The 23,628-nt window shown below is 44.8% G+C and overlaps 2 protein-coding genes across 6 annotated transcripts; one reads left to right on the top strand and one right to left on the bottom strand.

Moving 5' to 3' along the window:
- Positions 1-501: 501 nt before the first annotated feature.
- On the top strand, positions 502-1,476 carry LOC123777269 (putative olfactory receptor 1F12P). The gene has a single exon (XM_045773808.2). The coding sequence runs from the start codon at positions 532-534 to the stop codon at positions 1,474-1,476; it is 945 nt and encodes a 314-aa protein (XP_045629764.2). The 5' UTR covers positions 502-531.
- A 9,026-nt stretch (positions 1,477-10,502) lies between these two features.
- Positions 10,503-23,181, bottom strand: ZSCAN25 (zinc finger and SCAN domain containing 25). Of its 5 annotated transcripts, none has more exons than XM_045773802.2 (7): positions 23,129-23,181; positions 21,504-21,621; positions 20,223-20,641; positions 18,822-19,023; positions 18,129-18,220; positions 17,487-17,613; positions 10,503-13,786 (listed from the first exon to the last, which is right to left on the bottom strand). In XM_045773802.2, exons 3-7 carry the CDS (start codon positions 20,607-20,609, stop codon positions 12,954-12,956), a joined length of 1,641 nt encoding a protein of 546 aa, XP_045629758.1. In that variant the 5' UTR covers positions 20,610-20,641; positions 21,504-21,621; positions 23,129-23,181; the 3' UTR covers positions 10,503-12,953. The 5 variants fall into 5 exon arrangements, with proteins under 5 accessions (XP_045629758.1, XP_045629759.1, XP_045629761.1 ...); XM_045773803.2 differs by having other exon boundaries at positions 20,223-20,638; XM_045773805.2 differs by lacking the exon at positions 21,504-21,621 and having other exon boundaries at positions 20,223-20,638; positions 23,129-23,180.
- Between the last annotated feature and the right edge of the window lie 447 nt (positions 23,182-23,628).

Below are 23,628 nucleotides of genomic sequence, written 5' to 3'. Positions count from 1 at the left end.
CCTCTGGTTCTATATATGTGCCATTGTGGTTCCAGAATTCTGTAGAGAAAGGGGCTTCCAGTGGCTATCTTATTGGGAGTAAGAAGAAACTATATTTCTATGGTTCTTTAGTTAATAGTAAGATAACATCAGTTGCTCAAATCAAAGAATGAAAGTACAACAGAAGTCTGGGGGGCAAAACACCCTAAGCACTCTTTGTTAGCACCACTGAGTACCTGGCCATACGTCACAAGGATTCTCCTTAGAGGGATGGCAGATGGGGCTTTGCAGGTTTGGGATCAGCAGCATTTTGGTAGTGAAATAATTAAAACCCTGACTTTGGGGTCTGTTGGGGCCATAAGACTCCCTGGTTGAAGCTTCTCCTTTGGTAGATGGAGAGCCTTCTTTGGAGTTCATACCAAACAAACAGAGAGATGAGTTAGCCAGATGTGAGTTGAGGGGTTGTATGAGGGAAGAAAGGAGGCATGGGTGCCACCTCCTATTCCCTATAGCCTGTGCCTGGTCTGGATCTCCCAGCAGGACCAGCCAATCATGGAGGGAGAAAACCACACGAGTGCCTCTGAGTTCATCCTTCTAGGGCTCTCCAGCCAGCCTGAAAGGCAGGAGCTGATCTTTGGGCTCTTCCTTGTCATGTACTTGGTCGGGGCAGCAGGGAACTTGCTCATCATCCTGGCCATTGGTTCAAACTCCCACCTCCACACGCCCATGTACTTCTTCCTCAGCAATCTTTCTCTGGTGGATTTTTGCTTCATCTCTGCCACAGTCCCCAAGATGCTTGTGAACATCCAGATGCAGACTCGGTCCATTTCCTATGGCGGCTGCCTAACCCAGATCTACTTCTGCATTTTGCTTGCCAACATGGACAACTTCCTCCTGACAGCAATGGCTTATGACCGCTATGTGGCCATCTGTCACCCCCTACGCTACTCCACCATGATGAGTCTGCAAATCTGTGCCCTGATGCTGGGGAGCTCCTGGCTCATTGCCAGCCTCCATTCCCTGCTACACACTGTCCTCATGGCTCGCCTGGAGTTCTGTGCCAGCAACGTCATCCCTTACTTCTTTTGTGACCTCATTCCCCTGCTCCAGCTCTCCTGTTCTAACACCCAGCTCAACCAGCTCATGATTCTGCTGGTGGGAGGCTTGATTGTCCTCATCCCCTTTCTCGGCATTCTTGTGTCCTACACCCACATTGTGTCTGCTGTGCTCAAGATCCCATCTGCCCAGGGCAAACAAAAGGCCTTTTCCACTTGTGGCTCTCACCTCACTGTAGTCCTCCTCTTCTATGGGACCATCACAGGGGTCTACCTGAATCCCTCATCCTCCCACTCAGCTGACAAGGAATCATTGACTTCAGTGATGTATATGGTGGTCACACCCATACTGAACCCCTTCATCTACTGCCTGAGGAACAAAGACATGAAGGGAGCGCTAAGAAAACTATTTGGAGTGAAGGCTTTATCCTATGGGTTATGACAGCAAAGACCCCTCTCAGGGCTTCTGTGCTGAGAATGGGATGAACCAGGGACAGGCTCCACATACAGAAGGCTGGAAGAACACAGACCTCATTGGTTTGGGTCACCATGGCCAGGGAGTTCTCTCATTACTCCATAAGTAATTTGCAAGCCCCTTCTTGGCCCCCACACATAGACTACTGAGGGGCATAAACTCTCCCCTAAAGACAGAACCACATAAACAGATGCAAATTATCTTTATCTGCAGACCTTCTGGAGAGGGTTCATGTGAAAGAGGTGAACTCATAGGAATCTATGGCCTGTGCTGATAGCCTGTGCCAAAGGGATGCCCTCTGAGAGCCCTAGACACCCCCAGTTCCTCAAAATCCTTAACCCTCATGCATCGCAATTTCTAAACTCCTCCACTACTTCCTACTTCCTCAACCATCATCTCCACATTCTGGGTTGAATCTAGCTCTGGAGACAGACTTGATTATCCTCGAAGCCATCCCACTCTTGGCCTTGGATGCTGCTGGGTGGGGTTCCATACTCTAGGTACTTGCATCAGGAGTGCCTGCAGCAATATCTCAGCTGAAAACCTAGGCAGGCTGCAAGGGGTATGGTAGAGCTTGAAAGAACATTACACAGAAAGTCCTACCCACTGGCTGCTAGTCCTGGCCCCACAGTTACTGGCCATTTGACTCCAGTCCATCTGAAATTCACCATTCTACCAAACACACTGTGCTTTTTTAGTCTCTACTTTTGTGGTTCCGGCAGGCCCAACTTGCCCATTTCTATCAAAATTTCAGGTGTCCTTTAAGCTCAGATAAAATACTATGCCCTTCAGGAAGCCACCTCACATCTCCCCAGCTGACAGAGAGTATTTTCTCTCCACTGGAATGCCATATAATTCTGATTCTGTTCAATCCTTTTCATACCTGGCTTTGCATGATTCATGTTCACCACAACTCCACTCCAAACAGGATGGTTGTGTCCTTTTTAAATTTTATAAAAGGTCCAATTCATCTTAAGAAACTCATCCTCAGAAGACTCTTATCCTAGTGCTAGGTTTAAAATAATGACTCAATAAAAGTATGCTGCTAATAGATGCTGATGATGACCATGACAATGGTAGCACACACTGCAAAAAGAACACTTATGTCCTCTCTCCCCATGATTTAGTCTTAACCAATACCTTTCTATCTCCTCCTCCCCCTCCAAGGAAAAAGAGTTACCAATCTGGCTGGTCAGAACCTAAAGAGTTCACTGGTGCATATTTTACGAAGGGCAGTGTGCCCTAACGGGTCAGCATCCAGGGATGAAGCCCCTTTCCTTCCAGCCTGCCCCTGGTTATTCCTCTTCTATTCATGGTCTCCCTGGAGTCCTCATTTTGGGCCCAGTCACCCCTCTCTCTATATACATCATGGCTAAGCACGCAGATCCTTGATTCCGATTTGGGCTGAGAGTGGGAAGGGGGTAGGTCTAGACTATTTTCCAGCTCACCTTTGACAAGTGAGTCCACGATAGAGGTTACTGGGTAACTCAGACACTAACGAAGTGGCACTCTGGCTCAAAGTTTGCTATTGTTCTTTGAGCATATTGTTTCCTTGGGAGCCCTCAGGAGTTGGGATGACTGGCAGGGCAGGATATAGGCTTCCCTGGGCCTCTGACCATAAAACCACAACAATACCAACAAAATCTCACCTGAAACCTGTAAAAACAATATGAGAAAAGTTGACGTCAACCACCCTCGGCAACATAAACCCAATCCCATGAACGTACCAGAATGTTAATTTTAATTTAAAAAAATAAAGTATTCAAGAAGAAAGGAAGAAAAATAGTTCCATTATCCACATTTTAAAAATAGCATTATTAAGTACCACTAGTAGTAAAGTGGAAGTTATCTTCAAGAATAATGAGAATAATAAATATCACCTATACAGCATTTTCCAAGTCCCATGTAATCCTTTCACGCCAATACCTTCTCGTTCCCACTGCATGCCTTTTCCACAGCAGAGGGCCACAGCTACATCCACTTAACACATACAATTTGAGCTCAAGTGACAATTCTGTACCAGGTACTATACTCTAGGCACTGGGGATATATCAGCAAACAAAGTTTCTGCAGCTGATGTTCCATGGGGAGGAAAACAGAAAAAAAAAAAAAAATACACACACACACACACACACACACACACACACACACACAATATGTCAGAAAGTTCTAAGTGCTATAAAGAAAAACATATCCAGGTCAGGGACTAGCAATTGATAAGGAGTGTAATTGTGGCAGGGTCATGCTTCAGGTGTCTGCTGCAAAGAAACAAACTACCCAAATTTAGTGGCTTAAAATAACAATTGCTGGAGAGGATGTGGAGAAAGGGGATCCCTCCTACATTGTTGGTGGGAGTGCAAGTTGGTACAGCCACTCTGGAAAACAGTGTGGAGGTCCCTTAAAAAGTTAAAAATTGAGCTACCCTACGATCCAGCCATTGCACTACTGGGTATCTACCCCAAAGATACAGACGTAGTGAAGAGAAGGGCCATATGCACCCCAATGTTCATAGCAGCATTGTCCACAATAGCTAAATCGTGGAAGGAGCCGAGATGCCCTTCAACAGATGACTGGATTAAGAAGATATCAGTCCATATATACAATGGGTATTACTCAGCTATCAAAAAGAACGATTTCTCAACATTTGCTGCAACATGGATGGCACTGGAGGAGATAATGCTAAGTGAAATAAGTCAAGTAGAGAAAGACAATTATCATATGGTTTCACTCATCTATGGAACATAAGAACTAGGAAGATTGGTAGGAGAAAAAAGGGATAAAGAAAGGGGGATAATCAGAAGGGGGAATGAAGCATGAGAGACTATGGACCCTGAGAAACAAACTGAGGGCTTCAGAGGGGCGGGGGGTGGGGGAATGGATAGGCTGGTGATGGGTAGTAAGGAGGGCACATATTGCATGGTGCACTGGGTGTTATACGCAAGTAATGAATTATGGAACACTGCATCAAAAACTGGGGATGTACTGTATGGTACAAAATAAAAATTATAAAAAAAATAATTATAAAAAAATAATAAAAGATAAACTGAAGCATATTAAAAATGTTAAGAGTTTGAGCAAAAATCAATTCCCATCAGACAGTACAAACCAGAAGTGGCTAGCAGCATTCCACCCACAGAAGGTAGCAGCCAGACATTTATAAACATAGGAAGCAAAGCAAAGAAACTATTTGATTGGCTATAGCTTAAGATTGCCTTATAGGAGAAAGCCAAAGGCTATTTGTGATTATTTGCCCTCGTGTTTCAATTTCTTAACTTTGAGACATTGACAGACTTAGGTTTTGGGTAGCTTATGTGGGCTGCCATGGCATTAGAATTACCTGTTTAATGGCCTTCTTTAATTAATTTAACACCGTGAAGGACAAAATCTCCATCTGGAATGTTTTAGGGATAGTTTTCACCTTGAGTATCAAGTATATCAAGGACTTGCCAACTCCACCCCCAGCAAAGGAGTGAATAAAGCTCAGCAAGCTGACAGAGCTGATTTTACTGAGTGTTGACTACCACCCAGAGGCAGCAATTTTCTCTGCAGGATCACGGAAACAAGGGAAAGGTTTTAAGACAGTGGAGCTGGATCACTCACTTCTAGGATCTTTTGAGTCAGATGCCGTTATTCCATGAGCAAATGATCTTCTAGAGTCCAGCCTCCTACGATCTAGTTACCCCTCCTACTGCTCCCCTGAGCTTCCTGAAGCACTTCAATGTAGAGGTATGATCAGTGCCAGGTGGGATTTGAGAAGCATCTGGGTCCTTTTTGGAGTCAGGGTGGGTACAGAAACCAGGGAACAGTAAGGACGCTGGAATGTTGGTGGAACAGCTTCTGCTGGTCTAACGGTGCATGAAGACACTGGCTGTGGGCTGGAGCTGAGGTCCTCTGAGGTTTGCTAGGCCCTGGTGTTAGGGGAGCTTTCAGATGTATACCTACAGTCACTGGATGGTACATAAACTCTGTTATACACTAGAGGTGTCAAGCGAATGCCTACTCAGTGCCTAATTCCCAGCATATCAGCTAAATCTAAAAAACAAAATACACAAAAAAAGGAGGCTTTCTGAAGACCAGTCCCTAACATCTAACAATCCTTCTATCATATTCAGCAATTCTAAATTTAGACTTACTTTTCCTTTTTAACTCATTGCTGCTCAAACCAGTTAACCCTCCAGATTTCATTTATATGACCATCAATTTTGCCCTATTATAGAGGTCTGTCATAAGCACCGAGTAAGTTACAAATTGTGAAATAATTTCAAAACTGAGACTAAATGCCCACAGGGATACCTGTACGTTTGTATTAACCAGAACATGAATTAGTTACCAAAGATGCTCCCTGAGGCGATGGGCTAAAACCAGTAAGTCTGGGGAAAATGGTCCCGTATTTGGGGCAGAAGGTATAATGTAACTGAAGGCACCTGGAGAGGCTACAAGGCCTTAAGCAAATGACCAGTGTAAAGGCTGAGGTGAAAGTATCCTGTGAGTACGCCCACACAAAACCAAGCCCAGGGTGAAGACACTGAAAACAGGACCTTCCATAAAGGAAGCTGCCACAGGAAAGGTCTGTCTTCAGCCACTGCATGAAGGAGCCTTGGCCAACCACGCACACAGTGAAAAAAGCACGGGAATGAATCTGCAGCTCTTGCACAAGATGAGGTATGATGAATTCAGTGCATCTCATCAGCTATACGCTGCATCACCCTCCTGCTCCCACCTCAGGGCCACTATCATCGGACAAGGACTTGCTACACTTTTCCTCCCACATTCCTAACTAGTAAATCCTGTCGGGTTTTTTTTTTTAATTTTAAATTCTTATAATTTAAAGCTTACAGAAAAAGTTGCAAAAACAATAGTGCAAAATAGCCACATATCCTTTTCCCTGATTCATTTATCATTAACATTTTTACCTTCCTTTCTTCCCTCCTCTCCCCTGCCTCCACCTCCTCTCTGTACATACATGTATGTATATATTTGTGTATGGACACACACAATGGCCCTTTATCCTTAAATACTTCCGTGTGTATTGCCTAAGAACACAGATATTTTCTTACATAACCACAACATAGTTATCAACACTAGTACTTTTAACATCAATACGATAATTTTATCTAATCCAGATCCATATTCCAATTGTGAAAACTGAACCAATAATGTTTTTTAAAGCTGCACAAGACTACGTTGTGTGGACATGCCATCATTTTTTAATCACCTATCCTGCATATTTACATAGCTTCCAATATTTTTGCAGTTAGCAAGAAGGCTGTAATGAATAATGTTGTGCATATGTATTTTCATATTATTAGAGGTGTCACTTTAAACCCATCCATAATTTTGTAAGATACTGCTAAATTCTCCTCTGCATGAGGTTGCACTGTTTTGCATGCCATTAGCAACACAAAAGAATTCCTGTTTCCCCACAAACTCACCAACAGCCTGTACTGTCAAGCTTTGGAATTTTGGCCAATCGGATGGAAAAAAAATCTCTCGGTGTAGTTTTAATTGGAATTTATTTTAAGTGAAAGTCAACGTCTTTGAATATGGTTAATAGCCATTTTTTTAATCTTTTTATGAAGTCAAGTTTGTCAGTTTTTTGATGCGATTGTTTCGTTTGGGTTTTTTTTTTTCTCTTTTTTAAAAAAGGTTCTTTGTATATTAGAAATATTAGAATTTTGTGTTATGTTGAAATTACCTTCTCCAAACCTGTCATTTGTCTTTGCTTATTGTTTTTGCCATTCAGAACTTCTTTAAATTTTTATGTGGGAATGCACCAATCTTTTCTTTTATGCCTCCGGATTTTCAGTCCTAGATTGAAAGTCTTTCCCTGAACCCGTGTTTTAAAGGAATTCACATCCACATTGCTATCTGGTACTTGTATAATTTCATTTTTCACATTTGGATTCCTGATTCATTTGGAGTTTATTCTTGAATGTGATGTGAGAAATGGGTCTATTTTTATCTTTCTCCAAATCACTGTTCAATTATTCCAATGCAACTTTTTAAAAAAATAAATCTTTGGGTGGCTCAGTCCATTGAGCGTCTGCCATTGACTCAGGTCATGATCTCAAGGTCCTAGGATCAAGCCCCATGTCGCGCTCCCTGCTCAGCAAGGAACCTGCTTCTCCCTCTCCCTCTGCCCATCCCCCTGCTCCTTCTCTCTCTCTCTCTCAAATAAATAAAATCTTAAATAAATAAATAAGTAAATAAAACTGCCCAGTGATCTGAGATTCCATCTTTATTACAAACTAGATTTCTATACAGAGCCGGGGCTATTTCTCAACCTTTCCTGCTATCCCATTCATGTGCAAATCCCACACTGTTTTAACTGCTGGGTTTCTTCCCATCACTTATTTCCCATTCCTTCCATTAGTGCCTCAGTCCCTGCAGCAGGAACCCTTGGAAATAAAGGCTGGAGAAACCTCGTTCGAAGACTGGCTCTCAATAATAAACTACTTATCATTCATTCTACTTTTCCTGTTCATACAACATGCTGAGCCCTTTTGCAGGAGTCAATGACATTTCTAGATGATACAGATCAGGTTTTCCTCAACTGTTTCAGAGGCAGAAATAACACGCAAATAGCTCCCAGAGGTGGGCATCAAGAAGGCATAAATGGCCTTGTAGCACCTCTTTTTCCCAACCTATCTAAAGGTTAATCTACTACCTTCTCCAGAGATTACAATTTTTACTTAGGAAGGGAAAACACATGAGGCAAGCTCCTGAGTTTGCTGCCATTTCCTGGTGTCTGGCCACTCAGACGACAGAGCTACGGCTGGAGCATGTGGCAGTGATGGCAGCCCTTTTACTGGAGCCTATTTGCTCTTCCAGAAAACTGAAATTGCTTCTCCCAAGTCCTTCTGCTTGTCAAGGCACAACACCTGCGTTACCCAACCCTTTCCACCCTCTCTCTCCTGGCAGTTTAAATTCCCAGCAACAAACACAAGGGAGAACATTGCCTGCCTTAACAAATTTTTACTGAAATTTGTTAAAACGTGTCAATACTAGGGACAGGACTGACAGGATAAATCTCTAGAAGTGTGTCCTTCAGAAACTGAGATAATAAAGGGAGAAAAAAGTAAGACAGGAATACAAAATTGTAGGAAGCCCCAGTGAACTTCCTTGGCTTATAGAATTTCTAAGTGATTTCGACAGGACCCTAATTGGTGGCACAGCTACAGATGACTGCCATATCAGAAGGGCCACTAGGGGCGATGTCCTGTTTCTTCCTCAGACACCTGACCAGCCTTCTAGCTACTGAAAAAAGGCAGAAATCCAGGCCTTCCAGTCATTCAAATATTTACTGTCTACTGTGTGCCTTGAAGACCTTATTACAGAGGAAAAAAAGGTTGCACTGGCTGCACTAACCTTAAGTGGCCCCACCATACACATGCATTTACAGGGAAGATGAATCTAGGCCCCAAGAAAAGTTCTTTATGATGTAGAGGATCCATGGGAGGTGCCTACCTAAAAGGAACCCAAAGCAACAAGCCAGGTTGCCTGCATAGAAACCACCTAGGTTCTAGATTTCCAGGCCCCTATCCTGAAATTCTATTCCAATAGCTCTTGGCTCTGCAGGGCAATAATACATTTAACCCAAGTGATCTCTCATAAAACTCCTTTGTTTTCTATAAAGTTAGGCTGGGGCATTAAGCTTAGCAGGAAATCGCTCTAGTCCTTGCGAGGCCAGTCCTTTCTTTCAGTAACTAAACAATCTGATTCGCTTCAGCTATTATCCTGAATACTATAAGCAGTGATTCTCAGCCAAGGGTCAATTTTGCCACCCAGAGGACATTTAGCAATGTCGGGAAACCTCCTTCATTGTTACAATTGGGGGGTGCTACTGGCATCTAGTAGATCGAGATAGTAGGTTGAGGCCAAGGATGCCACTCCACATCCTACGATGCACGAAACAGCCAGGGCAGCCTCCAAAACAAAGAAATATCTGGCACAAAATGTCAATAGTGCAAAGGTTGAGCAGACCTTGGGCAGAAAGTTACCTGGTTTTTTCACCACCGAAATGATAAGGAGGGGTTTCTCTTAAAAGGTCATACCCCTTGGCACTCTTCATTATCATAGCAGCATGGCACATGCAGCCAGCCCTGAAAGTGCACATTATAGTTGGGTGAAGAAACTGCAGACCCCAATCACACACGATGAGGGCTGTAAACAAAGTCACCAAATATCCCTGTTTGTCCTGGAGTCCCACTTTACAATACTGTCCTGGCATAATTAACAGCACTTCCTTCACAGTCAAAGGGAGCAGGAAATGTATGAGACGAGCTTGCAACATCTTGTCATACCAGAAAGCAAGGAAACTATCAAAGATGATTTAGGGTTATGTCAATAGGAATCAGAAGCCAAGTTGAAAAGGCTCCTACTGACCAAAGGTGAAATTATCTGAGCATCAATAAGAAGAACTGCAGTGGACTGGTTTAAATCCACGAATGCATTTTGATTGAAAAAATAACTATCACAGTTACAGGAAGCAAAGCAACAAGATCCTTATTGTGAAAACAAGCAAAGGGAAGAATCAAGCATTTCCTTTTCTGTATGAACTGTATCTAAAGGTAATCTATTAGTTAATGAGGGGAAGTTTCTGATAGAAGCATCCCAGTTAATAAACGAAGAATCATTTATAGAATTAATGAAATAAATAGATCTAGGCTCCTAACAGCATATATAAACAACCAGACATGCCACCATCTCTAATGTGTTCTTGCCAAAATACGAGAAGTGAATCTTGTTACACCTCTAGACTTGCAAGTTTTCAGTTAATACAGAGGGCAGAGAACTATATTAAATTATGTCATGAGTATGCAAACAGCAAAATTCAAAGACAAGAAATTCTACAGGATAAATAAATAATGTAGTCGTTTCAATGAATGAATTTAAAGAGAAAAAAGAATAGGAACTATAGATTTTAAGACTTAGTAGACAAAGCAATCAATTGCAAGTTATGGATCTTATCTGGACAGTAACTCAAACAAGCCTTTAAAAGGTACATGGTTTTTATTAAACATTAATTACAAATGAAGGAATTACTCATTTTTATTGGTATGATAATAGTATTTTGGGTTTTCTTTTTCAAAGAGTTCTTGCCTTTCAGAGATACACACTGAAATATTTATAGACAACATTTGAGAGCTGTTTCAAAGTATTTCAGTAGGAGAGGAAGAGAGGGAAGAGGGGGTAGAAAGAAAACAAGACTGGCTATGAGTTTATGATGGGTAAAGCCAAATAACGAATACACGGGGATTCATTATATACTTGATAAAATAACGTGTTTCAAAGTAGACTGAGTAATGCAACCATGTTGAAGTCATCATTTATCTTATTTACAATGAAAAATGGGGAGGTAAAAACTCAGGAAAAGAATCTAATATTAAAAGGCACTGGGACGCCTGGGTAGCTCAGTCTGTTAAGCGGCTGCCTTCAGCTCAGGTCGTGGTCCCAGAGTCCTGGGATCCAGTCCGGCATCGGGCTCCTTGCTCAGCGGGGAGCCTGCTTCTCCTTCTGCTGGCCCCTCCCTGTTTCTGCTCTCTCTCTGCCTCTCTCTGACAAATAAATAAAATCTTAAAAAAAGGGGGGGGGCACCATAAGGGACACCTGGATGGCTCAGTCAGGAGTCTACCTTTGGCTCAGGTCATGATCCCAGCATTCTGGGATCAGCCAGCATTAGGCTCCCCACCGCGCGCCCCCCCCCACTCAGCAGGGAGTCTGCTTCTCCCTCTCCCTCTGACCTTCCTCCCTGCTCATGCTCGATCATGCTCTCTCAAATAAACTTTTTAAAAAATAAATCAGTGAAATAAAAATAAAAGGCACAAGACAAATCACATCTTATAATTACAGTACTCAGACTAACTCACTCAGCAGCCAGCATTCAAAGGCACAGCACTATAAGGATACTGCAGTGTGGTCCATGCTCATTACAAAGAACTTTACGCAGAATATTCCAGAATTTTAAACAGAAAGGAAACCCTTCACTGATGGCAAAATAAAAAAGCATGAACAGTTACAAATACTGTATCTTCTCATTATTATGTATTTTTAAATGCCTACAAACATCTTTATTTTTCCCGAATTGGCACTCATGCAACACAGATCACTACCACCTCATCATCCCCAGTTGGCGACCAAGAGCCTCTCAGATGACAAGGATCTAGATATATCAACAGAGACTATTTAGTAACAGGAGGTAGGCGGCGAATGCATTTCAAGGTAAGACATTGACAGGACCAAGGACAAAGGCTCAGATCCCAGGTCCAGAGTGTTTATGGGAGTATCGACGGGTTCCACCTTAGGTGGTTCTGAAGATCAAATATATTCACTAAAACGTAAGCTCTACGAGGTCAAGGATCTTTTCCCATTTTATTCACTGATATACGGCAAACACCTAGCTGAGTTCCTGTTGGGCCTCAATAAACGTGTGTGGAATGAATAAAATAAGAATCGAAAAAAAAGCATCTTATATGCTGTAAAGTGCCATCAAATATAGGGTATTAATTAATACCAGTTCATCTTTCAGATTCATTTAATTAGATCTTTATATAGAACTGCTTTTTAAAATACTTTCATGTTTATTTAGTGATCAATAACAAAATATTAATTTCCTAATGGATGGGTGAACAGTTGTTACAATACAAAGAATAATGGGGAAACTTTACAGATGAGGGTACAATGGTACAGAGACAAAGGGGGCTACAAATAAAGTAAAACAAACAAAGCTGCCTGAGAGATCACAACTGGGGAGGGAAAGATCCAGCACCTGAGCAGCAGGGCAGAACGAGTGAGCACCAGAAACTATCCTCTCACACAGCACTTAGCACAAACATAACTTAGAATGCCTGGAGTTATTAATGGTTCTGTGTGTTTCCATTGCTAAATCACAAGCTCCAGAAGCTCAGGTCTCATGTGTCTTGTTCACCAGTGTTCCCAGCACCAGGCACATAGTAGCTGTTCAATAAATATTTGTTAAGTGGAAAAGAAAGAAGGCAGATGATCTTGCAGGTAGATACAGCCCTCATAAAAATGAGGTTTAAGCTGCCAACATGGGACAGAATTTTGCCTTTACTACCAGACTTGCTCAAGAGGCAGATATAAACATCCCACCAAAGGAGGCTCTGAAATTCAGGATATCCTTCTCCAAAAGACGGTAAGAAACTGTTCACGCCACCTGGATAAGAGACATGAGGAGCTGTACCCTCTGGAAACTCAAAATCAATGAAGGCCTTTCCCTAGTTCTGTTTGACAACAAATGGAAAGAAAATTGGTCAAAGTGCCTTTCTGCAGCCCATCACTCTTCAACCCCCACCTCAAAGCCCTTTGGTGACCAAACACGAATGCATCCTCCAATAAGGTCTCCCTCCAATTGTGGTCCTGAAAGGTCCTGCACCTTCCAGGACCTTCCATCCGCAAAAAAGGTGCATTTCAGCATGGCACCCTTACTGAGCCAGGGTTTCCTGGCGATGCTGAGTTTTCTGGTGCCGATTGAGGATGGACCTCTGGTTGAAGCTCCTCCCGCAGGCAGGACAGTGGTAGGGCTTCTCCCCAGTGTGGATCCTCTGGTGTCTGACCAGCCGCTCCCCTTTACTGAACCGCTTCCCACACACCTGGCACCCGTACGGCTTCTCGCCTGTGTGGGCTCGCCGGTGCACAGCCAGGTTTGCGTTCCTGCTAAAGCTCTTGCCACACTCACAGGTGTAGGGCTTTTCCCCCGTGTGAGTTCTCCGATGCACCTGCAGATGCTGCCTCCGGCTGAAGCTTTTCCAGCAGTCACCACACTTGTAGGGCTTCTCCCCTGTGTGACTCCTCTGGTGGACCTCAAGGTGGTGCCTCTGGCTGAAGGTCTTCCAGCACTCACTGCACACATAGGGTCTCTTTCCCAGGTGTGTTCTCTGGTGCTTCATGAGGTACTCTCTCAAGGTGAATCCCTTCCCACATTCAACGCACCCATAGGATTTCTCCTCTTCATGAGTTCGCTGGTGTCTGACAAGATTTGAGCTCCGACTGAAGCCTTTTCCACACTCGGGGCACTGAAAAGGCTTCCAGAAGGAGCTGTGGGTCTTGAGGTCATCCGGAAGGGGTATGACACCATGCTGAGGAGGCGGCGGCCCTGGCATGTTTCCCACAGAACTACTGGGCTCCTGCTCACACGTTCTTCCAAGCTCAGGGCTCTGAAGCGTGGCTTCCCCAAACCTCTCTGATGTCACCCGAGCAAGTGCCCCTTTGAGGTCTGCCTGCTGGGTTTTAGCCTCCTTTTCCTTGCTCCCAATGCCTACAGGACAAAGGAGATACAGGCTGATTCTGCAGCAACTATGAAAGTAAACTTATATGTTAGAATTTGGTTCCTAAGGGTGTCCTCCTAACAATTCCTTCTTTTTCCCTTTGACCAACAATCTCAATACAGTTTCCTTTCATTGACTCTAAAACCAGACTTTGCTCTATTTCTTTCCATCTGTTAGGACTAAATGTCTGTGTCCCCAACCGCCCAAATTCATAGGTTGAAGCCCTATGCCCCCGATGTGATCCTATCAGAAGTAATAAGGTACAGTCATGAGGGTGGAGCCCCCCTGTTGGGATTACTGTCCTTATAAGAGAAGGAAGAGAAACCAGAGCATTTTGCACACAGAGGTCATGTGAGCGTGATTCCTCAAGATGGGATTACTGCCCTTGTGAAAAGACAGAGACACAAGACGGATCCCTCAATTGTCTGCCTTCTGAAGACGGTGAGGTGGCAGCTGGCTACAAGCGAGGAAGAGGGCACTCTCCAGACACTGAATCTACAGGAACCTTGATCTTGAACTTCCAGAACTCTGAGAAATAAATGTCTGTTGTTTATTTCAACACAGTCTATAATATTCTATTGTAGCAACACGAGCTAAGACAATCTCTGTACCTTTTTACAGAATAGTCTGCCAAAATGCCCACTCACTTAACTTTCTACTAACTCAGACTTTCATTTCCTTCTAAATCTAACTCCATGATTTCCTTGAAGAAACATGCCCTGCTTGCTTTCTTCAGCTAATATATACTGAATTAGCACTTGGCTTATCCTGCACTTATTTACATACAATCTTGCTGAAAATACAATTTTACATTCATCAAGGTGTTCTGCCTTCCCTAGAGATTATAAACCAATTCCAGGGATGGTGAACTACTTGGAGTTCTCCATATCCTCCCTACACTTGCTCACCAAGTGGTCCCTGCTCACGCTGTTCCCTCTGCCTAACCAGGTTTTATTAATCTGGGTCTCCTGGGAGCCTGGCACAGGCTTAGTGGCTGCTGCATGAATGAACAAACCCACTCTGTCACTGACCGCTACCAGACTGAAATGCCCATAAATGCTACTGAAATGCCTCAGCCCTTCTAGATGTCCTTCCTCTGATCCCTCTTTCACTCTCTCTAAATTAACAGAACAAGTATTTACAGAACAGGAGGAAGGTGAAAAAAAGGGAAGGCTCTAGGGAGCAAAGTACCCAAGACAGAAAAAAAGAGAGACAAGGGGTGCCTGGCTGGCTCTGTCTGTGGAGCGTGAGACTCTTACTCTCAGGGTTCTAAGTTCGAGCCCCATGTTGGGCATAGAGATTACTTAAAAATAAAATTTTTAAAAAGAGAAAGAGAGACAGACAACAAGCAGCACTTAGGGATGGAAAGGGTCCTTTCAGGTGAGGCTGTTAAAACACAAAAAGAAAAACATCACATGCCTCCCGACCTAAACAAAGATGGACACAGCTCTCACCGCCGATGGATTCTTTTGTAAACTTCCCAGGAAAGTAAAAGTGCACAAAACATAACTGTAGAGGTCAAAGAATTTTCATAATGAACACAACCATGTAAACAGCATCCAGCTCAAGAAACATATTACCAGCATCCAGAAAGCCCTCTCCCATGCCCTCCAGTGACTATATTCTGCCCCCCAGGCAAACATGCTATCCAGACTTTTATCACCATAAAGTGTTTTTGCGTGGTCTTGAACTTTATGCAATGGATTCACACGTTGTTTCTGGCTGCTTCTGCTCATTATTATGCTTTTAAGATTCACCCACACTGTGAAACATAGCTATAATTACACTATGTTCTTTTTCGTTGGTATAAGGTATATCGCTGTAATAATATATTGGAATCTATTTATTAACTTGGCTGATGTTCATTTGGGTAGTTTTCAGTTTTGAGGTGTTATGAATAGTAAAACTGAAACTAAATGCAAAGCACAAGCCTTACCTGGACCCTGAGGAGATGTAAATATGTGCTAGGTATTACGTATCATGGAATTCTGGTTTCTCAGGCCCAATCCTACACAGCTGTCAATGCAGGAGCCACAGGTACATGGGACTAAATCCCAGGACGATCTGAAGGTTGAGACGGCCAGTGGATAGTATGTATGGGAAACGGATGTTGGCCCACCCAGACTCAGCATAAACACTCAAGGAAGTGCTTAGGTTGTCTGAAACAATGGGAAGAGGACAAGCACACAGCCAGACACTCTAGAACAGTCAGAATCGCCAAGGGCATGTAAAAACCCTCTGGGAATAGGAAGGCAGAATCCTTTCAGCACATGGCAGCACCACTGGCAGAACTTCATCCCTGAGGGGGATCAAGGTTCTGGAATGCTAGTACCACCATCTCAGGCACACTGCACGAGCTACTCCACTACACGGTTATGTCTGAGGGTTTCCACATCCTCTACCGTTACAGAGGTCTTACATTTCTTTGTAATATATGTTGGCAGTCTCTGACCACTCACATCACTGCCATGGTGTGACAACCCTGTCCTGGACCCAAGTCTCCTAAGCTCCTCCTCTAGTGCCCCTTACACTACTCCATAATGACCATTATTACATACACTTGGGCTCTTCATCTGAACTGCTAAGATCGTAGAGGCAAGCACCTTTAAGACTTCAAAGTCACCGGCAGAATGTTGGCCACATAGTAAGTGCCAAATAAATATTTTTGGGTCAATAAATAAATGAACGTTGACTGACTCATAAAGAAATAATATTTGTACAGCTAATAAAAATATCTAGCACTACTATATTCACCAAACAGTAATCCTTACAATGCCATGAGATTTCTATGAACGTTCCCAATTTGCAATTGAGAAACCAGAGGCCTGAAAAGGTCACCTTTTCAGAAAAGGTCACAATCAGTAAGTGATGGAGCCAGAATGGGCTCTCATGTGCTAAAGGCAGTATAGTGATACTCTCACTCACCACTCAAGATGAAAAATGGCCAGATGGGGTGGGGTCAGTAGATGAGTAGTCAGTACATAATTTAGAAAGTTATGAAAGAAAAAGCAGCAGACGGAACAAAGGAGATGGCCATTCCTTTTGCTGCTCCTCCTCCAGCGAGCTCTTTTCATGTGCATCATGGTCTCACACTTCCAGCTCCAATCCCAGGTAAAACCTGGCCACCACCTGAGACAGGCCCAGCCCAGGGTCTGCTCGCTCTGTTACCTGGGCCCACATGGACCCCTCCGGTTTCTAACTTCATTCTGTCCATCCTCCTGCCATCCTCTGTACACACACGTCCTGCTCCAAAGGCTTCCCTGCCTTTAGTCCTGCCCCAACACAAAGCTGCTAAGGTGGGGCCAGCACCCAGGGGGGGACTCAATAAATCCCTGCTGAGTGAACAAGATCAGAGGATCATCTTTTGCGGCTCTTTTGTTCTCGAGCCTGGGTACTCTTCAGTCACAGACAGAGTAGGTGCTTCAGGAATCCTAATGACCGACCGGTCTCATTACAGCCAGAACAACTAACTACCTGGTGTTTTCTTGCCCCCTTGTCTGCTCCTCTCCTGACAGGAAAGCACAGGGCCAGCTCCTTAAACTTGGGTCCACACTCTTTCCTTGGACCTGTTTACTCATCTTTTTTTTGTTGGTAGTACCAGGTTCTGAAATCTGGGACAAGGGCAAGAACCCTGACCTGTAGCTTTCAAAATTCCTCAGTTTCTTACCTTTGGAATGGAAACAGTCTTACCTGGAGCTGAGACCCCACAGTCCCGGGGTTCCACATATTCCCCAAAGCAGTCTATCTGGGCTGGGGTCACATGCCTCCACTCTTCCTCGGGGAAGGCCAGGGCCATATCTTTTAATGGCCCCAACCCCTGAAACAACAGGAGACTGTTATGGATAGAGAAATAATCCCAAGGTAGGAAGAGTCTAAAAGCAGGAGAGAACACAGGGGACAACACTCTAGGGAAGAAAAGAGCAAGAAGACAGAAGGAACCGGGTCGCTAGTGGTCTTGGGAGAAGGGCCTACCTCTCAACAGTTTAATAACAGGGAAGTAATGGACTCGTCTGAGCCATTGTATTTCCAAGACTCTGCTGCAGCCACTGAGCTTATACCCTCACAACCACAGAACCCAATTCCCATTCAAGCCTTGGAGCTATTTATCCCCTCATCTAAAACTGATTTTAGACCCTAAGGCCTAAGGCTCAACTCAAGTTAACAACTGAAGATGATAAAGTGGAGAAAACAAAGCTGTCACATCCATCAGAGTAAGAAAGGTAGAAAAATTCAACTTGTGAATGGCACCTTGTTATGCAGAGAAACCTTAGGGAAAGTGAGCCTCATTCAAAGCAACGTCATGGTCCCCAGAAGGGCAGAGGTACAGCTCACCTGGGATCCAGCTGTAAGGAACCCAGCTGCCATCTCTTGGTCTCTGGTGCTCACTGGAGGCAGGCCTGGACCAACCTGAAGAACTGGCAGAGCTAAGCAAAGGAAAAAAGCATGTGAAAGATTAGTGCTGCCTTGCAGTTAGCTTGTTCAAAGGTGTCCAATGTCTGACACATAGAGCCCTAGGAACCTTAAGGAGACTCCACACAGATGGGGTTTGGGTACAGCCTACCCTGTTCTCAACTGGAAAGACAATCCCGACCCAATATGCTCTGCCCCTTGAAGGCTAGCCATGCTCCCTGGTCACACTCTGGCAATAATTCCCCTTTGAGATTCAGTAACACGATGAAGTCACATATTACTTTTAGGGATATGGTTTGTCTGCCCACTTAAAAAAATATCCCTACATGTCACCTGCGTATTTCCAGGAGGTTTCTAGAAAGGGACGTGAGGAAAAAGAGAAGAAAAGAAAAGGTAAGAAAGCACAATCCCAGGTATCCCCTGCAGAAATCAGAGAGTCAAGATATAGAAAACAATTTCACTTCATCTGTTTCCTACTGAAGTCAAGGAAGTAACCAGGAAAACTCATAATTACAGCCCACAGGTCACTTAATTTATCAATTGCTGGGCTTGTAAAGGACAGGGTCACAAAGCATGGTTTTCTGTGTCCTTACTTCTTTACTGTTTGCATCTTACCCTGCTCCTGGAAGGCTTGTGTCCCAGCTCCAGGGTCCTGACTGAGTTGCTCCTCAGTGCCTTGGTCTAGGCCTTGAACTCCTTCCCCATGGGGCATCCCCCACTCGGGCTTGATCTCCACCGGCCCCAGGTGGACACCTGGTTCCCAAGGGCCTCTGCCAAGTGCTGTCTCCTGCTGCTCTCCCTGAACGAGGCATGGAACCTAAGGACAGTCCCCAACATCTATTAGAATGAGGCCTGGGTGAGGGATTTGAATTAAAACCTAAAATGAGAACCAAGAAAAGAATCATTCCAGCTGCAAGGGAGGGGAATAAAGAGCTGGCTAGGTTCTTCCCCAGGACATCAGAGAGAAGGTGAAAAAGAGGCTAACCTCTCTTTATTAGGCTCTGAACAGCAGTTATGTGTCCATGCCATTTGGCAAGGGTCCCTTCGGCCGGACCGAATTCCACCATGAATAATACCAGAGAGAGGCTAAATACTGTGTGGTTGAGAACTTTAGCCCAAACACTCCCTACTAGAAAAAAAAAAAAAAAAAAAAAAATCCCCCAATTATAAATGCTAAAAGTAAAAAATACAAACCTTGATTCTGTAGTGAATTAGCTAGTGAGAAAAACTTGCTCTAAAAACAGCAAGGAAAATCAGGACAACTCACATTGAAACACATTCACAAAAACAGGCCCTTTTTGGTCTACTTTTAAGCTCCTAGGTTGGAAGTAAAAATAAAATTCTTAGGATTATGGAGGAAGTCTGGGGTAACTACAGTAGGAAAAGGAAGGATGAAGTGAAGAAAGACGGTTACTTGCAAGCAAAACAGTAATCTTAAATCCTGCTCTCTTCTTTCCCAGCCAACAATCAGGTGACTATACCAAAGAGTCACAGACACGTGGCCAAAGTCCCAAGGAAGCATCTGAGATGCAGCTGCCTGGTGTCACCAGAACACCACCACAGAACCGCTAATGTGAGCCAGTTGAGTCGATATCCCACATGTGGAAACAGCACTGTGCAGACCGTGTTTCTTAGTAAGAACATTCACCCAAGTGGAATTCTCTGCATTCCCACATGCATCTCTGCCCAAAGAGGAATAAGTCTATGAAGAACCTTAAAACTGGTCACAACTACCTTCTTTAGGCCTGAGGCTCACAAGGAAATATGGCCAGGCCTCTGTCCTGATGACTAAAAAGGAAGCTAACTGCCCTTCTACAGGCTCTGCATCTTCCCTGAGAACAGCTTTTCCTGCTGAAAACTCCACTGCCCTCCAAATAGTACCTCAGGGAGTCTGGGAGCAGAGGAAGGAGACTGTACACCTCATCTATTCCCACTGCTTCCTCAAACCTTTCAATTCTTTAAATCTCCCCTTCCCACACCAATGAAACAACACCCAGATACCCCCTTCTCACCCACCGCCTTGGCCTCCAATGTTCTCTCTGTGAAGTCCTCCACCATGGCCACGAGAGCCTTGCCACTCTCCAGGCCATGCTCCCGAACCCAGGCATAGAACTCCCGCGGCAGGATTGTCAGGAACTGCTCCAGAACTAGCAGCTCCATGATCTGCTCCTTGGTGTGCAGCTCAGGCCTCAGCCACTGGCGACAGAGTTCCTGGAGTTCCCTGAGGGCTTCCTGGGGACCAGCTGCCTCCTGGTAGCGGAACTGCCGAAACCTCAGACGAAAAGTCTCCGGACTAGGGTCCTCCTTTCCCCTGCCCCATGGCAACTCTTTCTCCAGCTTTACCACAGGAACACCCATCTGCTGCTGAGGGTCTTCTGCCATCCCTGGACGCTCCTTAAGCATCTTCACACCCCTCCCAGAAGACTGAGGGTCTGCTGGGAAGACCAGACAAACAAAAATGGCAGCATAAATGAGACAAAGGAAAAGTCAGTGCGTTCCAGTTCTTTGTCTACATCAATGGATCTTCTGCTGAGAACATGACAATTACTTTCAAAAGACTGAACATGTACCCTGAAAATCATGTCAATTCAATAAGTTTATGCTAACCACCTGGTATGTGCAGAAAAATGTACAAGGTTTACTTTATACCCATAAATGCTGCAGGATCTCATTAAGGAGATAATACTAAAATCAGAGAATATAAAATAGGTTATAATTAGATCAGTCACATGGGCCTACTCTTCCAAAGATGTAATACACTTTCAGTAACTATATATGCCAGACCTGCAGAAACTAGAAATATAATACAGAACAAGAGAAACAAGGCACTTACCCTTTGCTACTCATACACTACTGCAGCAGAGAGAAGAAATATATAAGCAAATAAATTAAAATTATAAATGGAGATAAGTTCTAGAAAGGAAATATGTAGGGTACTCTGTTAATGGAGGATGAATGATTTTCTGAAAAGATGACATGTAGGCTGAGACCCAAAGGATGAGAACGAGCCAGTCATTCAGATTTTTCCAGGCACAAGGACTGAGGCCAGAAATCACTCTGTGTATCTGAGAACAAGCCAAAGTGCAGTACGGCTTCCGCAGAATTAAGTGAGGAACAAAGCTGCACAAGAAGAGGTGGTAGAGACAGGCAGAACCAGATTATCCAAAAACTGGGTCAAACTAAAAATTATAGCTTAACCTTACTTTCACAGGGAGACATGTTTTATAAAGGTCATTTTGCCTTTGGCATGTCAACAGACAATAGGTTAAAGGCGACAAGAAGGGAAGCAGCACTTACAATGGTCCAAGCAGGAGAGACTCAGGATGGTCTCTGCAGAACAGAAAGAGTCAAGACATATTTTGGAGGTAAAGCCAATAGACTTGCCAGTGGCTTGGATGTGACCATGTGGCTCAGCCTAAAGAAAACAACCGAGTGACACATGTATCATTACAATTGATCAAAAGATTTTTAACTTGTGGGGCGCCGAGGTGGCTCAGTCAGTTAAGGGCAGACTCCTGATTTCCCTCAAGTCATGATCTCAGGGTCCTGGGATCCAGCCCTGTTTTGTGTTCCACGCTCAGTATACAGTCTGCTTCAGGATTCTCTCCTTCCCCCTCTGCTTCTCCGTCCCCTGCTCTCTCTTTCTCTCAAAATAATAATAATAATAAATTTTTTTTTAATGTTTAAAAAGATTTTTAACTTGTGTAGGCTCTACCAGTTAGAAAGTCTGTGAACACACACTCATTTAAAACTTAATAACCAGGGGCGCCTGGGTGGCACAGCGGTTAAGCATCTGCCTTAGGCTCAGGGCGTGATCCCAGTGTTATGGGATCGAGCCCCACATCAGGCTCCTCCGCTATGAGCCTGCTTCTTCCTCTCCCACTCCCCCTGCTGTGTTCCCTCTCTCGCTGGCTGTCTCTATCTCTGTTGAATAAATAAATAAAATCTTAAAAAAAAAAAAACTTAATAACCATCCTGTATAGGGAGTATTACTCCCCTCTACTTTTCAAATGAAGAAACTGGAGATGTAAGAGGTTAGATGGCCAAGGTCTGCCTCCCAAAAGATACAGCACAGATGAGCCACACGGGGAGCCAAAATGAGAGAAAGGTTAATGTCGGTTCAAGTACTCATGAAAAAAGAAGGGGCTTACACTAGACTGGAGGATGAGTACTATTTAATCTCATGATGGGTTCAGGGCGGGGGTGCAGGGTCTCCAGGCGGAGGAGGCGGACCTGGGAGTCCAAAGTGGGGAAGGGGCTCGGTTTTCAGAGAAGCGGAAGATCACTCTTAATGCCACAAAGAATGATTAAACTGGCAGAAGGTACTTCCGAAGCTTCTACTTCATATTCCACTGGGTGTCTGTGTACTTAGATACCCTCCTTAAACCCATTTTACGTTTTCAGTCGATTCATTTTCTCCGCTGCACCAACTGAGATTTCCCTTTCAAGACTTCCAGCTACTGCATTTATTCACCCCCCTGTTGCATTTAGGGCACTACGGCGCAAATGTTCACCAACGCGTCTCCGACTACCTGATTCCCTGAAGGCTAGAAAGGTCCTCATTCATCTTTCACCCCTGGCACTTCACGAAGAGAAGGCTTGAAGAGAAGCCATTCTCTACCTTGAGTGTCCCACGTCTTGCTCTAAAACGGCTACTTTCAATTTTCTGACAGATCCGCGCTGGTTCCAGGTCTCGAGTTCGAGGACGGCCCCGGGCGCTGAGGTAACCCTGGCCGGGCGGGCCCAACCCCGCTCCCACCTGAGTCCCCGCGTCCCGCCCCTCCAAGGCCTCCGGGGAGACGTGCCGTCCGCGGCCTCAGCCCCGCCGCCACCGCAGCGGCCCACAGCGGCCGCGAAGCCCGGCACCGCCGCCGCGGCCGCCTCAGCCCAGCCGCCCGGCGTCGTCCCAACCCGCCTCTCACCTGCGGCCCCTCAGCAGCGCCCGCCTACCCCGAGCCCTCAGCGGACCGGAAGTGGGCCGCGGACGCTGTCAGACAGGTGCGTGAGGAAAGAGCCCCTTCCGCTTCCTCTCTAGGACTCCCGGAGGTCGGTGCGTCTCTATGGCTGCTGGTCCCCTGGGTCTGTCCCCGGAGACCGAGCGCCTCTTCCCAGGCTAATTCGTCCCCTAGAGGCTCGCGGTCCTCGCGGTCGTCAGGACCGTTGGCGCCTCCGTGCCTTTGCATCTGCTTTTCCTCCGTGAGAAGGACTCTCCAGACATACTACCTACCAAACACGAAGCCTCTGTCAATGGGCTTTAGAGGCCAGTCGGTCAACACGTGATTATTCCGTGCATCTTGTACTTTGTGCGAGGCACAGAGGCAGAGGGTGACGGAGGAAGCATCGAATCCTATAGGTTCACATAAGAGGGGTCTCCACCCGAGTAGTTGGGAGGCGGGAGTCAGGGAAGGCTTCCTGGAGGAGC

Source organism: Ursus americanus, chromosome 2, assembly GCF_024610735.1.
Source record: "Ursus americanus isolate L20-20 chromosome 2, mUrsAme1.1.p, whole genome shotgun sequence".
Classification (NCBI taxonomy): domain Eukaryota; kingdom Metazoa; phylum Chordata; class Mammalia; order Carnivora; family Ursidae; genus Ursus; species Ursus americanus.
This window is presented reverse-complemented; position numbering and strand designations above follow the sequence as displayed.

What these genes read in the sequence shown, in the direction of transcription:
- LOC123777269 (XM_045773808.2), top strand. Translation starts at nt 532, where the DNA reads ATGGAGGGAGAAAACCACACGAGTGCCTCTGAGTTCATCCTTCTAGGG.
- ZSCAN25 (XM_045773802.2), bottom strand. Translation starts at nt 20,609, where the DNA reads ATGCTTAAGGAGCGTCCAGGGATGGCAGAAGACCCTCAGCAGCAGATG. An exon ending in ACAAGCCTTCCAGGAGCAGG is followed by an intron (nt 18,221 to 18,821) that starts GTAAGATGCAAA and finishes TCCTTTGCTTAG; the next exon opens with CTCTGCCAGTTCTTCAGGTT. An exon ending in TCCTTACAGCTGGATCCCAG is followed by an intron (nt 17,614 to 18,128) that starts GTGAGCTGTACC and finishes CTGTTGTTTCAG; the next exon opens with GGGTTGGGGCCATTAAAAGA.